At 40.0% G+C, this 15889-nt stretch overlaps 1 protein-coding gene across 3 annotated transcripts in view; it reads left to right on the forward strand.

The window, feature by feature from the left end:
- Positions 1 to 9600, forward strand: part of LOC128738228 (transmembrane protein 184B) — a 59615-nt gene extending 50015 nt beyond the window's left edge. For all 3 annotated transcript variants that reach the window (XM_053833213.1, XM_053833212.1, XM_053833214.1), the window contains one exon: positions 8299 to 9600. In XM_053833213.1, the coding sequence (XP_053689188.1) occupies positions 8299 to 8333 (35 nt within the window). In that variant the 3' untranslated portion in view covers positions 8334 to 9600. The remainder of the gene's footprint in view (positions 1 to 8298) is intronic.
- The last annotated feature ends 6289 nt before the right edge of the window (positions 9601 to 15889 follow it).

The raw sequence follows: 15889 nt of genomic DNA on the forward strand, positions 1-15889 counted from the left end.
ACAGTTTGTACTGCTGTTATTGAAGATTTGCCTTCTTGATATGCGAATTGATATTCGCTCAAAGGATCTTTGGCTAAATATGATGATTTTATATGCTCATCAATTATTTTTTCCATTGTTTTTAACACAACGGACGATAAGCTTATCAGCCTGAAGGATTTTGGTGAAGTCTTATCCTTCTTATTAGCCTTCGGAATGAACGTGACCCGTACTTGTCGCCATACTGCTGGTATATGACCTAGTATCAGGCTTGATTGAAAAAGGTTTGTTAGAATAGGTGTTAAAAACGCCTTGCCCTTCTGTAGTAGTACAGGAAAAATTCCATCCCTACCCGGTGATTTGAAGGGTTCAAAAGTGTCAATCGCCCATTCAACCTTGCTTCTTGTAAAAATTTTTTTGGCCAAAGTACAAGCATAATTCCTGTTTCTATCTAACCCAGTCATTTCACTCGCTATTTCGAGAATGTCTGTCCTGGTTTCAAGATTTACAGTTCTCAATGCCGGTGCACTTTGGTCTCCGCATGTATTAATGATTGAACAGGGAAAATGTGTTCTCATCATTAACTCTAATGTTTCCTTAGTTGAGTTAGTAAAAGAGCCATCCTCTTTTTTCAAAGTACCTAACCCATTAGAATGATCTTTAGCGAGGATTTTCTGCAATCTAGCAGTTGCTGGAGTATTTTCAATGTTTTCACATGTGTGCCTCCAGTGAATCCCCTTTGATCTTCGTATTTCCCTATTATAGGCAGTGAGAGTTTGTTTATACTCCTCCCACTGTTGTGTTCTTTTTGCCCGGTTAAATAATTTCCGAGCTTTCTTTCTAAATTTCTCCAAAGTTTTGTTCCACCAAGGTACATCTCTATTCGTAGAGCGTTCCTTTGCAGGACAGCTTTCGTGATAAGCTTGTTGGATCAGGTTTGAAAGTTGTTTTGAGTTGTCCTCAAGTTCTTTACATGTCCTTGAGCAGCCTTTCAAGTTCTTGACTCCAACCTTCAGTTTCAAATTATACTGATCCCAGTTTGTTTTCCTGGGATCTCTTATAATTTCCTTAAGTTGCTGATTAGCTTCGTAATCAAACATGATTTGCTTGTGATCGGACAAAGATTCTTCATCCGATACGTGCCAATTTTTTATTTTATCAGTCATCGTTGGACTGCATAGTGTTAAGTCAAGTACTTCTTGCCTTATTGCGTTTACAAAAGTTGGCTCTTCCCCTTTATTGCATATATCTATATCATTTGATGATATATAGTCTAAAAGGAGTTCACCTCTGTTATTGGTATCTGTGCTGGCCCAAACTCAGAATTGCTCAATTCTGCCTACAAGGTGCTTTCCCGTATCCTGTTCTGCAGACTGAGACCGTTAGCGGAGTCCTTCGTCGGCGAGTACCAAGCGGGTTTTCGTGAGGGTCGCTCCACGACGGATCAGATGTTTACCCTGCGCCAGTTGCTAGACAAGTTCCGGGAGTACAACTTGCAGACACACCATCTGTTTGTGGATTTTAAAGCGGCGTACGATTCAGTTAAACGAAATGAGCTGTGGCAGATAATGCTAGAACATGGTTTTCCGACGAAACTAGTTACGCTGATTCGTGCGACGCTGGATGGATCCAAATCATGCGTTAGAATAGCGGGTGAGACCTCAGCTGCTTTCGTGACGTTGGATGGACTGAAGCAAGGGGACGCACTCTCTAACCTGCTATTCAACATTGCCTTGGAAGGTGCATTACGAAGAGCAAACGTGGAAAGGAATGGAACTATCATCACGAAATCTCACATGCTTCTTGGTTTTGCGGATGACGTCGATATCATCGGAATCAACCGTAGAGCAGTAGAAGAGGCCTTTAGGCCCTTTAAAAGGGAAGCAGCGAGATTGGGACTTACCATTAATACCGCCAAAACGAAGTACATGGTTGCTGGTAGGGAACGTGGGAGCTCAAGTGGTGTTGGTGCCGAGGTGGAGTTAGATGGGGAACGATATGAAGTAGTGGAGGAATTTATATACCTTGGTACACTCGTGACATGTGACAACGATGTAAGCCGCGAAGTGAAACGACGAGTTGCAGCCGCGAATCGGGCTTTCTACGGATTACGTAGCCAGCTGAAGTCCCGTAGTTTGCAAATTCGCACAAAACTGGCGCTCTACAGAACACTAATCCTCCCGGTGGCCCTTTACGGACACGAATCATGGACGCTAAAGGAAGCTGATCAGCGAGTGCTTGGGGTTTTTGAGCGTAAAATTCTGCGATCTATACTTGGTGGCAAAATGGAAAATGGAGTGTGGCGCAGACGCATGAATCACGAGCTGTACCAAGTATACAAATATGCTGATATAGTGAAGGTAGTGCAATGTGGCAGGCTGCGGTGGGCTGGACACGTGGCCAGAATGCCCGATGCAAGAGTAGCCAAAACTATTTTCAGCAGAGAACCAGGAAGAGGCCGTAGACTCCGAGGCAGACCCCGCACCCGGTGGGTGTGTGCTGTCGAAGACGATGCACGTTCAGCTGGTGTTCGTGGGGATTGGAGAACGGCAGCCCAGGACCGACGGTACTGGAGGACTATAATTCGTTCGGCGCAGGATCGGTAACGGACCGTTGCCACTAAAGTAAGTAAGTAAGCTGGCCCAAACAGTGTGATGGGCGTTTGCATCACATCCAATTACAAGTGCTTTGTTTTGTTTCTTGCAGTAAGAAACCAAATTTACCACTTCTGGTGGAGGTACTTCACCCAAATCTCCTGGAAAATATGCAGATGCTACGCAAATTTCAGTCGTGCCATGGGTCGTTGGAACCTCCATCATTATTGCTGTGAGATCTTTTGTAATCAATTCTGTAATTGGAAAACTTTTTATGTTTTCACTTACTAAAATGGCAGCTCTTAGCGTGAGCTCACCTTCGGCGTAAATCAATTTACACGACTTTGTAGGAATTCCTTGTATCCTACCTTTATAGGTCCAGGGCTCCTGGATCAGTGCTACATCCAGGTTGCTTTCTGTGAATTTTCTACAAAGTACAGCAGTTGCTCCCTTTGCATGGTGAAGATTCACCTGGACAAATTTAACATTTTTTCTTTGTAATTTTATATGATTTGTGGTACGACCGGGCTGTTTTGGGTTTAGTCCTGCACCGTTGACACAACTGGGTCCTGGGATTTGACTGATTATATCAGCATCGCCAGTTTCCTCTTGGGTCTTATCGATGTCAGGGTCCCTCCTGAGTGCTGATCCCCCACTTGATTTGTTGTTTATATTTATATTAAAAGTTTTATTAATTGTTTCCATCTCAATGGTCTTAATTTGCTGAGAGAAAGAATCAGCTGTCCGTTACCAGCTTAGAACAGAGGGAGCAAATTACTGCACGGGGTGCCCTGGTACCATGCAGGCTCCGTTCGACCTTGGGAGACTTAATTAGACCCCCCCAAGCATTCATCCTTAGGCACGGGTCGCGTTACACCGAGGATTGGGGTCCTCCTCCGCAATTTACTCAGAATGCAGCATGCTCCAATGTTGCTTGCTACATTGGGAGCAAACGTTTTTTTACAAGATTTGCCGCGGAAGAGACTCGGTGCAGATCTAGATGGATCCATCACGTGTTTGTCATGGAGCCATCCAGCGCTGCACACCAAAAGACAAATCTCAACACTCCTCCTTTATCCTGGCTTGTGACAGACAGTTTGGGTCCCGATCCAATTTCCCCATCACTTGTTCACTCTTTTTATGGAGTCACACGTGCTAGTTCATCAGCGTGGTCCCTCACTGGCGGAGTGCGGAGGTCACAAGTGGAACCTGGTCACAAAAGAAAGCAAGATGGTCGGCAAGTGGACCATCGACATTATTCGAGATATCCTAGAACTGTTGTTACTTGTCCGAAGGGTACGATTATTTTATGGTCAAGGACAAAGTTTCAAGACAGACTGTTTATTCTTATACTTACTTACTTAATCAGCTTCAGGCCGTGGTTTTCTCTGCTATACGAAGAAGTCGTCTCCATTCCACTCGGTCCATGGCAATTCGCCAGCCACATAGTCTGCGTAGGGTCCGCAGGTCGCCTTCCACTTGATCGATCCATCTCGCTCGCTGCACGCCCCGCCATCTCGTTTTAGTCGGATCGTTATTGTCAACTTTTTTAATCGGGCTGTCGTCCGACATCCTCACGACGTGCCCAGCCCATCGCAGGCGACCGATTTTTGCGGTGTGAGCGATGGGTGGTTCCCTAAGCAGCCAATGCAATTCATGGTTCGTTCGCCTCCTCCACGTTCCGTCTTCCATCTGCACTCCGCCGTAGATGGTGCGCAACACCTTCCGTTCGAAAACACTAAGGGCGCGTTGGTCCTGCACGAGCATAGTCCATGCCTCATGCCCGTAAAGGATTACCAGTCTAATCAGCGTCTCTTAGATTGTTAACTTCGTGCGGTGGCGAATTTTGTTCGATCGCAGCGTCCAACGGAGTTCATCACCGTCTAAATGAATCCGGGGAGGGAGGTCAGCATTCACTTCTCTAGAACCTCTTCCTTTCCTTTCAATTATTTTGTTTACGATACATTAATGACAAGTCCAATCCGTTTGGCTCCAGCTTTCAGTCCGATGTACGTTTCCGCCATCCTCTCAAAGATACGTGTTATGATGTCAACGTCGTCAGCGAAACCAAGAAGCTGGACGGACTTCGTGAATATCGTGCCACTCGTGTCTATCCCCGCACTTCTTATCACACCTTCCAAAGCGATTTTGAACAGCAAACATGAAAACCCGTCACCCATTGCCGTAACCTTCTTCGAGATTCAACGGGACTCGAGACTGCCCCTGATACTGGAACAACACACATTACTCGATCCATCATCGCCTTGACCAATTGCGTTAGTTTATCCGGAAATCCGTAGTAGTGCATAATCTGCCATACCTGATTTCAATCGATCGTGTCATACGCCGATTTGAAATCGATGAATAAATGATGCGTGGGCACGTTGTATTCGCGACATTTCTGCAACACTTGCTCAAAGCGCGAAAATCTTATCCTTGGTGACACGGGCACCCATGAATCCCGCATGATATTGCCCCACGAACTCCTTTGCAAATCCAAATAGTGATAATCAACGACATAAAACTTGGGAGAGTACCTTGTAGGCGGCGTTCAACGGTGTGATTACGCGGTAATTACAACAATCCAACTTGTCGCCCTTTTTGTAGATCGGACGATGCCTTCCATCCACTCCTCCGGTAGTAGCTCCCCCTCCCAAATCTTGGCAATGACCCAGTGCAGCTCTCTAGCCAGTGCGTCTCCACCGTATTTCAGCAGCTCGCCGGGTAGCTGATCAGCCCCAGCCGCTTTATTGTTCTTCAACCGACCGATCTCTTCTGCTACCTCCAGGAGGTCAGGGACTGGTATTCTATCGTCTTCTGCACGTGCTCCAAGATCTATTGCCATACCGTCACTTTCATGTTCAGCTACATCGCTGTTAAGGTGCTTCCATCCCTCGATCACCTCACGTTCGTTCGTGAGAAGATTGCCGTCTGAGTCCCGACACATATCGGCCTGCGGCACATAGCCTTTGCGCGAACGGTTTAGCTTCTCGTAGAACTTCCGTTTATCGTTACGTTAGCACGGTACAGTTCTTACATCATCTCGCGATCTCGTTCTGCCTGTTGACGCTGTTTATTCTCATAGCTTGGCGTAAAACACGTGAAAAGCAGGTTGCTAGATGATTATGCGAGGAGTTACGTCAACTTTACAATGCAGAGAAGCTCTATTTTCCCAAATTTCTCGAATATTTTCGAACAAATAAATCTGGCTTTAGTTTTCAAAAGGTCGCATAATCAATCCTTTTGCATGCATTATGCGACCTTTTGAAAACTAAAGCGAGAAATGTTGTTTGAGCATTGGGCATATATATTACATAGTTAAGAATGCGTAGGACCGAAAAAGTACATTTCGGTCATTTTGGCTTTTACGTCAACTATGAATCCATGGGCAGTACAGTAGGCTATTAACCTAAGGTCCTTCCCCGCTGATGGGGCTGCCATCTTAATGTGGGCGGAGACACTGTGCCCCCTTTCCTGTTAGCGTACGACAACCGAGGTTGCGTACCCCAGCCGACACCACGTGGAGATAAGAATTGGAGTTAGCGAACAGAGTTTATGGAATGCACATGTTCACCTTTGCCAGGCTTTATGGGGGCCCATGCTACTACGGATCATATTTTTATTCTCCGACTAATCCTCCAGAAACGTCGGGAGTACAACGTGCCCACGCGTCATATCTTGGTACATTTCAGGACAGCACGAGAACGGGTTTTCGGACAATCTGACACGGAGCGAGTGATAAGCTACTTGCGTGTTTCGGGGACACTTCTTGATACAGCAAGAGCCACCCCGTTTCTATGCTGCTAGAACTAAGAAGTAAGAGTAATGAAGGTGTATCAATTACGAGCTGCTGGCACAGCTTGGAGAGATTTCCGTCGTACGTCTGGCGAAAGTCGGTATGCTACGAAAACGGTGCTCTTCAACAACCACCAAAAGTAGAGGGGCGCAACATGCGAAATGGCTCGGCCAGGTCGAAAGCAATTTGTGATTTCTGAGACGCCTAGAAAATTGGCAGCGAATAGCCCGATATCCAGTTGAATGGAGACGACTGCTAGAATGCTGGGTTTATTGTACTGTTGGGTGAGGTTATGGATTATCCTGCGCCTCCTTATTCCGTTCGATAAGTCTTAGGTCCATGTGTGATGTGTGCTGAGTTCCTCCAACCAACAGTTTGTATTCCTTCCCCTGAACCATCTGAACGTTAAAATCCCCGATCTTGATATTATATTTTGGGAGTGGTCACATTCACATTCACGCTTCAACAGTGCGTTGAATTGTTCCTTTCCATTGTCAAAACTTCTGAGCTAAAAGCTGTGGACGTTGATGATGCTTATGTTGAGGAATTCGGAAAACATTTTTTAAGACCGCTAGATAATAAAACGCTGTGTTTGACGAAGGATCACAAGATTGATTGATAATTGGCATGTTCCGAGGAAAGCATAAAAGTCGAATTTTCAGTCCACCAAAGCGAATTCTATCCATAATACATACAGTGCCGACGGAAACGAACAAGTTTTTATGCCGCTAAAACTGATTCGTCTTAATCGAAAATGGGTCAATTTTCTAGTTCATCAACTTCTGATAAGAAAGCTTTGATAAATTGCTCCACTGGTATCGCTAGTACATTTTTAAATGCTTTCAATTTCGTTGTGTATTCCACCAATTAGGTGAATTTGATTGTGCTCTTTATTCGTTTGGGGCCGGAATTCAATGGAATATTCGGTAATCAATGCATCGTTGATTCACGTTGATCACAATTGTAAAACCAAAAATGTTGTATTGAATGAATTTATGTATTAATTTATAAATTTTCCGAGCCAATTTGGAATATTATACAATATCTAACGCTAATAGAAACTTATAACAAATAAACATTATGCGTGCAGCTCATGCAGTGTAATTTGCTAGTGATGTATTTAAGCTATATATTCCTGAAGTACCGTAGGTTTCCCCATATGTACACCCTAGAATATACTGAAACGAAATGCGATAACACATTTCTGTTCCGATAACATTACAGACTGTCCATCGCCAGCAAAGATAAACAAAGCTCTATTATCTGGAAACTATCACTCGACGCAATACTTGAAAAGTTATTATCATTTACGCGAAGAGGAGCTGTATTCGACCGACATTAATACTAACGGCTCATCAAACAATTTCTGTATCGTTACCGACATTAGAAATCCTTTCTAATCATGTACCTACATTTCTACAGTTAAATTCTGTTTCCAGAGCCGGACAGTTCAAGTGGTATTATTATTATCTTATTATTTTTCACAAGTTTGACACATCGTTATCCAAACATGGTATAATAACACTTAGTTTTTTTAATTGTACTACCATTTGCGACATAAACTTAAACTTTAACACGCTATTTTGAGACACCATCATGAGCTCCGGCTCACTCCGGTTCCGGGAATCACTCTTGGTGAACTCATTCGCTACATCCTGTAAGTAAGGTACACCTCACGTGAGAGTGGTTTTCATTCACTGTAGTAGTTGCATCACGCTCTAATCCTACCCACAACAGAAATAAATTTCAAATTGAAAATCGAACGATAACGAATAGGCAAAGCAACAACAGTCACAATCACGATTCACCTTCGCCACGCACCCCAACCATTCCTTTCCGATTGTACGTATTTATTTTATTTCAAAAGTTTATTCATTATTTTCTTTGTTTTTCCTCCCATCGGCTCATGCCCTACCCTACCGTTTGCAGAAGTTGTTTCGCAGCAACCCTACGAGAGACTCTAACTAAAATTGGCCTAAGCAAACACGGCAAAAAAACAAACAAACCTTCAACAAAATCTAGCCTTAAACGATTAGACGGTGATCTACAAGTGTAACACTAATCTACTTATGGAAACGCATTGCTCTGTATCTGTTTAAAACAATAAAAAAAATCTAAACAAGACTTTAGGGAAGCAGCAAGGCACTGAAATTGGTCAAATCAAATGAACAAAATTTTTATTGAAATTCTTTTCGATTAGAGCATAGCTTTTAACGATAAATAAAAACAAACTGATTAAACTATTTTATTAGGTTTAAAGCAAACAACTTACTATCCGTCGATAACTACTTTTAGGTTCCACCGGCTGTTGGAAAAAAATGAGCATTATTTTATTTTTATCTTACGTATATTTTAATTCCATAGAAAACAGTTATTGCTAAGCGAAACAAATGTATATTAATAAGACTTTTGACCTACTGAATTCAATTATTAATGTTAGAACGACTGTAAAAAACACATGTTCGGCAGACCAGAACTCTTAAGCAAATCATTGTTAGACTATATAGAAATCCTATACATAGAAAATTAACAAACCCAGATTCTTAATCGTACTTAAGTGTTAAAAAAGCAGTTTTTAAAGAATCTGAGTAGTAATATTTGCTCGCCAAAAACTATCAAAAATAGCTCTCGTCCAGTTTGACTGTCGCTCAACCGAAGCATGTATAAATCTGTTTTCCTCTTTCTATCACTTTTCTATCGTCTTCTGCTTGTTTTCAACCGAAAGAAAAAAAACATTCACACTCGTGAGCCTAGCTCAACCATTAAATTAACTTTTGCTCAACAAAAGCTTGTGCCGTGTGTTCTAAATTCTGCATGCTTTTCCTGTGCAAGTGCAAATATTACTGCTTCGATAGTCGTTAGTGTTTACTGCCTGCTCGTTCTACTAAGTGCCCAATCGGGTTCGTTCCTGCAAACTGGGACTCCAACCTGGACTGTGCTTGCAAGCAAAGCAAAGATGATGTTTAGCGAAACAAAACAAGGTGAGCCTCGCGAATTACTTGCACACACCTTATTCCCCCTATAATCTTGGCTAAAAGCTTGGCCGGTCCTTATTAACGATTAGATGATGACGATGAAGAAGAAAAGCGACCGAACGCATGCATTCGCAGGTAATCCCGACAGCTAATGTCTGTTCTATCTAGCGCGTGATTCGTATAAGGAACGATGGTGCACTTTCCTTTACTGTAAGTACCTTTAAACTCGAGTAAACCTAAAGTAAAGCAAACGAATCTTGTACGTAATTGGTGTTATTTTGTCGCATGATCGAAAGAAACTATTCCATAGTCTGTTAGTTAGATTGCATATATTTAGCCTGATAAAAATTATATAATCGTGGGTCTTACAACATTTCGCTACTAAGCCCAGTCAATAGATCAGTGATGCCCAGCTGTAGGCATGGTTTGGGCCAAATTAGATTGCGCAATGAAAACCGTGGTCCACAATAACTTCAAACCATTACTGGTCAGAGCGTATGCTTCCAGAAGTGATGAACTTATCATAGCACCGGAAAGCACATGGGTCTATAGACTATGCTTCAAGGCATCAGGAACAAACTGTACGATCATTCATTAAAAAACTTAACCTATAATTCCGCTCCACTGAGCTTCAAAACCAGTCCGCGAGCCGCTCAGATCACCCTCAGTGGTCGCATGCGGACCGGGGGCCGCCGCTTGGGCATCACAAAACTAGATTGAACCAACAACGAAGTATGTGTAAGTGTGAACAAACCAAGTGGAAATTATTATTGGCTGGATCAGAAAACAAAGAAATCAGAAAACACTGAAGATAGAGAAAACAAAGATATCAGACAATAGATAATAGAGAAACCAGAAAACGGAGCAAACAGAGAAACTAGAAAACAGCGAAATACATACAAATAATACAAATAAAACATAAAATATATCAGAAAACAGAGAAACGGAGAAAAAAGTAAAACAGGGAAAACAGAGTACAGAGTAGTCTGTAAATAAAGAACGGAAAAAATTAGGAAACAATCAGAAAACAGATAACAGAGAAACCAGTAAGCAGAGAAATTATAAAACAGACAAATCAGAAAATGGAGAAAACAGTAAGCAGAGAAGAGAGTAAAAAAATAGAGAGAACAGATAACAAAGAAAACAGGAAAAGAAATAAAAAAGAAAACGCAAAATGAGAAGACAAAACAGAAAACAAAGAATAGGGTAAATAGAAAACTAGGAGAAACAACGAACGAAGCGTAGTCTGGAAACTGATGAAAAACAAATACAGACAAAAAGTGAAATTAACAAAAAAACAGAGATATAGAAAACTTTTTAAGTAACATTGGGAGAATCTCTTTGGTGTCGCTCTCTTCCATTTATTACGGTGACATAAAAGCATTTCAACGAAAGTTTTCTTAACGATTAGTAAGCTAGTGACGCCAGCAACCTATTCAAGCATAGCTGATGCGCACTTTAAGTTTGCATAGCCGAAAGAGAAGACAAGAGACTTTGTATAGGTTGCTTTGTTCTTTTGAAAAGTTACGCGAGAAATCATAGATCAGGGTTAGCACAAAATAAAGCAACAGAAAATAGAAAAAAGAGCGAGATCAGAAAATAGCAAAAAAGGAAGAAAACATAGAAATAGAGAAAATAACATCAAAAAATGGTTTCTCTGTTAACCTGAACACGGAACAAGCAGAGAAATCAGAAACAAGCGAAAACAGAAATCAGAAAATAAAACAAACAAATAAAACACCAATTCAGAGAACAGAGAAAACAAAGTAAACCGATTACTTAGTAATCTGCAAAAAGAAAAAAAGTGCTAAGAAAAGAATGAAAAGTCAAAAAATAAACATAGAAAACAGAGAACAAATAAACCAGTCAGTACCCAGCTAGCATTTTCATATGTATAAAAAAGGTAAAAATCAGCATTACGTTCAGATATACATGCTAAATAAATCGTATTTCATGCGCAAAATTGGCATATCTGTACTATTCTGGAGGTGATATACGTGATTACGAATAATTTTGAGCGTTACGACTATATAAGTATTTATATAAGACTAGCTGACCCGACAAACTTCGTATTGCCACAAATTAACCTGTGTTGTACATAAATCATGAATTTCGGATGATCTTTGTCACTTCTCGAGTTTTGCAAGCCCCCCAGTGGGCGGCGCTTCCGACGGCGGGTCACCGGCAACACTCGCGACCGGCTCGTCCTGAATGATCTAGTGTTACTATAGATAGTTTTTGTGGTCTTGTTATTGATTAATGTTTTATGGAAGAGTCTCGAATTTCTCGAGTTGGATTAGTTTTTGAGTTTCGCAAAAATTTCTGTTTTATTTGTATGAGAGTCCATATCCCCCTACCACAGGGGTGAGAGGTCTCTAACTATCATAAAATAAATTCAAGACTCAAAAATCTCCTACATGCTAAATTTGGTTCCATTTGCTTGATTAGTACTCAAATTATAAGGAAATTTGTATTTCATTTGTATGGGAGCCCACCCTCTTAAAAGGGAAAGGGGTCGTAATACACCACAGAAAAAAAATTCTGCCATCTAAAACTCTCACATGCCAAATTTGGTTCCATTTGCTTGATTAGTTCTAAAGTTATGAGCAAATTTGTATTTCGTTTGAATGGGAGCCCCCCCTCCCTCCTAAAAAGGTAAGAAGTCCTAATTCATCATGGGAAAAATGGTTGCCTCCAAAAACACCCACATGCCAAATATGGTTCCATTTGCTTGATTAGTTCTCGAATTATGAGGAAATTTGTATTTCATTTGTGTAGAAGCCCCCCCTCTTGAAGTGTGGAAGGATCCTAATTCACCGTAGAAAATATTTTTGCCTCCAAAAACCTCCACATGCCGAATTTGGTTCTATTTGCTTGATTAGTTCTCAAGTTATGGGGAAATTTGTATTTCATTTGTATTGGAGCCCCCCCTCCTAATGTGGGAAGAGGTCCCAATTCATCACAGAAAAAATTCTTGCCTCCAAAAACACCTACACGCCAAATTTGGTTCCATTTGCTTGATTAGTTCTCGAGTTATGAGGAAATTTGTATTTCGTTTGTATAGGACCCCCCCTCCTAAAGTGGGGAGGGGTCCCAATTCATCATTGAAAAAAAAATTGTCTCCAAAAACACACACATGCCAAATTTGGTTCAATTCGCTTGATTAGTTCTCGAGTTATGAGGAAATTTGTATTTCATTTGTACAGGAGTGGGGAGGGGTCTTAATTCACCATAGAAAATTTTCTTGCTCTCGAAAACCTTCACATGCCAAATTTGGTTGCATTTGCTTGATTAGTTCTCGAGTTATGAGGAAATTTGTATGGAAGTCCCCCCTCTTAAAGGGGAGAGGAGTTATAATTCCTCTTATAAAGAAGGGAGGGGTCTCAATTCATCATAGAATAAATTCTTGTCACCAAAACAAACACCCACATGCCAAATGTTGTTCTATTTGCTTGATTAGTTCTCGAGTTAGGAGGAAATTTGTATTTCATTTGTACAGGAGCCCCCCCTCTTAGAGTGGGTAGGGGTCCTAATTCACCGTAGAAAATTTTCTTGCCCTCGAAAACCTTCACATGCCAAAGTTGGTTCCATTTGCTTGATTAGTTCTCGAGTTATGAGGAAATTTGTATGGAAGCCCCCCCTCTTAAAGGGGAGAGGAGTTACAATTCCCCTTATAAAGAGGGAGGGGTCTCAATTTACCATAGAATAAATTCTTGTCACCGAAAACACCCACATGCCAAATTTGGTTCTATTTGCTTGATTAGTTCTCGAGTTATGAGGAAATTTGTATTTCATTTGTATAGGAGCCCCCCCTCCTAAAGTGGGGAGAGGTTCTTATTCATCATAGAAAACATTCTTGCCTCCAAAAACACCTACATGCCAAATTTGGTTCCATTTGCTGGATTAGCTCTCGAGTTATAAGGAAATTTGTATTTCGTTTGTATAGGAGCCCCCCCCCCCTCTTAAAGTGTGGAGGGGTCCCAGTTCATCATAGAAAAAAATTTTGTCTTCAAAAACACACACATGCCAAATTTGGTTCCATTTGCTTGATTAGTTCTCGAGTTATGAGGAAATTGGTATTTCATTTGTACAGGAGCCCCCCCTCTTAAAGTGGGGAGGGGTCTCTAACCATCACTAAAACCTTTCCTGGCCCCAAAAACCTCTACATGCAAATTTTCACGCCGATTGGTTCAGTAGTTTTTGATTCTATAAGGAACACAGGACAGACAGACAGACAGACAGACAGACAGAAATCCTTCTTTATAGGTATAGATAATCGAGATAAAGCGCGAGTCGCTCCATGCTACTCTACGATTTTGTGCTGAAAATCGTATGTATGTAAGTCATTATCATTATATACGACAAAAAATCAACTTGATCCCACTTTATCCAGCTTTAGTTACGATTTCGAGTTTGTTAGGAGATATTTACGATAGTTTTCGTACATTGATATACGAGTTGGTGCTAGCTGGGTAGAGAAATTAGAAAACTGAGAAATTAAAAACCGTGAACAGAAAGCAGAGAAAGAAAAAATTGAGCAAACAGACAACAAAGAAAACAGAGAATACTTTCTCTGTGTTTAGAACAGAAAAAAATAAAAATCACATAAAATTATTTATTTATTTGTTAACTTTTTTTATTGGGACTTTCAACCAGTGGTTGGTTCACCCCAACAAGGCCTTTACAAACATTTAAAAAAGTTTTTGTCTCTCCGCTGTTGGGCCACTTAAAGGGGGGCGAAAAAAAACAAAGAATTTTTTATTCGAGCAAAAGAAAATGGATTTTAGGCATTTTTACTTAAAGTTTAAACGTGAAAATCAAATCTATTCTTGCTTTTAATAAATACGTTGTTATTTTTCATGCAAAAATCTACGAACAAAAAGACAAAAACGAAAGAAAATTTTTTTGGTCGAGTTTCGGAAATTCCACTGTTTGAACTTCTATTTCTATTTCGTGCTAGAAGCGTTAACTCAACTCGTACACTCATTTTTCGAGTTTTTTATGGTGTAGAGCCCACAGACAATTGATTTTATTAAAAAAAATTAACTCATATCCTACAAATTAATTTTTGCCCCCCGATTTTTCAAACCAATTTCCATGGGGGAGGGGGTGATAAAAACTTTGAAAATGATTTGCAATCAATGGCCTAACACACATAGAAAATTGAAAGAAAAATCAGAAAACCTAGAAAACATAAATCGAACGGAGAAAACAGGGCAAATAGAAAACAGAGAGAACTAAGAGAAGCAGAAAAAGAGCATAATCTGAAAACAATCAAAAAACAATACAGAGAAAAAAATTAAATTAAAAAATAGTGAAAACAGTTTTATTAGAAAACAGAGAAAAACGATTAGAGAAATCATAGATTAGAGTAAACACAAACAGAGCAAACGGGAAATAGAGAAAAGTGCGAATTCTGAAACGTAGAAAACAGAGAAATCAAGCATAGGAAACAGATAACCTAAGAAAATAAAAAATGAGATATCAGCTAACAGAGGAACCAAAAATCATAGTATGGGAATAGAAATTAAAAAAAGGGCAATCTGAAAAGAAAGAAACCAAAAAAGCTAAGAAATCAGAAAATTCCTGAAAGACATACCAGAAAATAGAAACGTTATAAAACAAAGGAAATAGAGTAATCAGAAAACAAAGAAAACAGTGAAATACGAAAAAATCTAGAAAAGAGAAGGAAAATACAAAACCTAGAAAATTGAACAAACAGCGAAAACAACAGAGTAGGTAATAGAAAATGGAATAGAAACTAGAAAAAAAGTAATGAAAAAGTGGAAAATGGGAGGGAAAAACTAAGAGAAACAGAAAAATCAAGCGGAAAATATAAACTTCAGAAGTAAAATTAGAATGGAATAAAAATGAAATTAGAAAAAAGAGCCGATAAATATATCATAAAACAGAGTAAAATATATCAGAGAAATTATAGAAAACAGAAAAATCGCTGAAAACGAAAAACAGAAAAAAGCGAAATCAGAAAATGAAGAGAACATTCAAAACGAAAATTTAAAAAATATAAAATGGACAACGAAATAAACAGAAAATAGAGAGTTATCAGAAAAAAGGAAAACTAGAAATCATAGTAAGTAGAAAAATCAGAAAGAAAAAACAGGCGTAATAGAAACAGAGAAAACAGGTAACAGAAAACAAAGAAATCTGAGCGACTAAATAAAATGGTAAAAACTAGAAAGAGAGAAACCAGTAATCAACCAGCAAAGAAAATACAGAAAACAAAGTGAAATTAGTAGATAGAGAAAATCGATGAGGTAGATAAAATAGAAAATCTGAACAAATTGTGTGGGAGTTATTCTTTGCTGGACCAGAAATCAGAGCGTAGAATATCAGAACAAAGCCACGGAGAAAATAGAGAAGAGTGACTTCAGGTAATAGAGAAGACGGAGAAAACACATCATAAAGAGTAATCTGCGAATTAAAAAATTATGAAACCCAAGAAACCAGAAAACGGAGAAAACAGAAAAGAGAGAAATTAGAAAAGACACAAAAAAGGAAACAGAAAACCGAAAAATGGAAAGACA

This window comes from Sabethes cyaneus, chromosome 2 (genome assembly GCF_943734655.1).
Source record: "Sabethes cyaneus chromosome 2, idSabCyanKW18_F2, whole genome shotgun sequence".
In the NCBI taxonomy this organism is placed as follows: Eukaryota; Metazoa; Arthropoda; class Insecta; order Diptera; family Culicidae; genus Sabethes; species Sabethes cyaneus.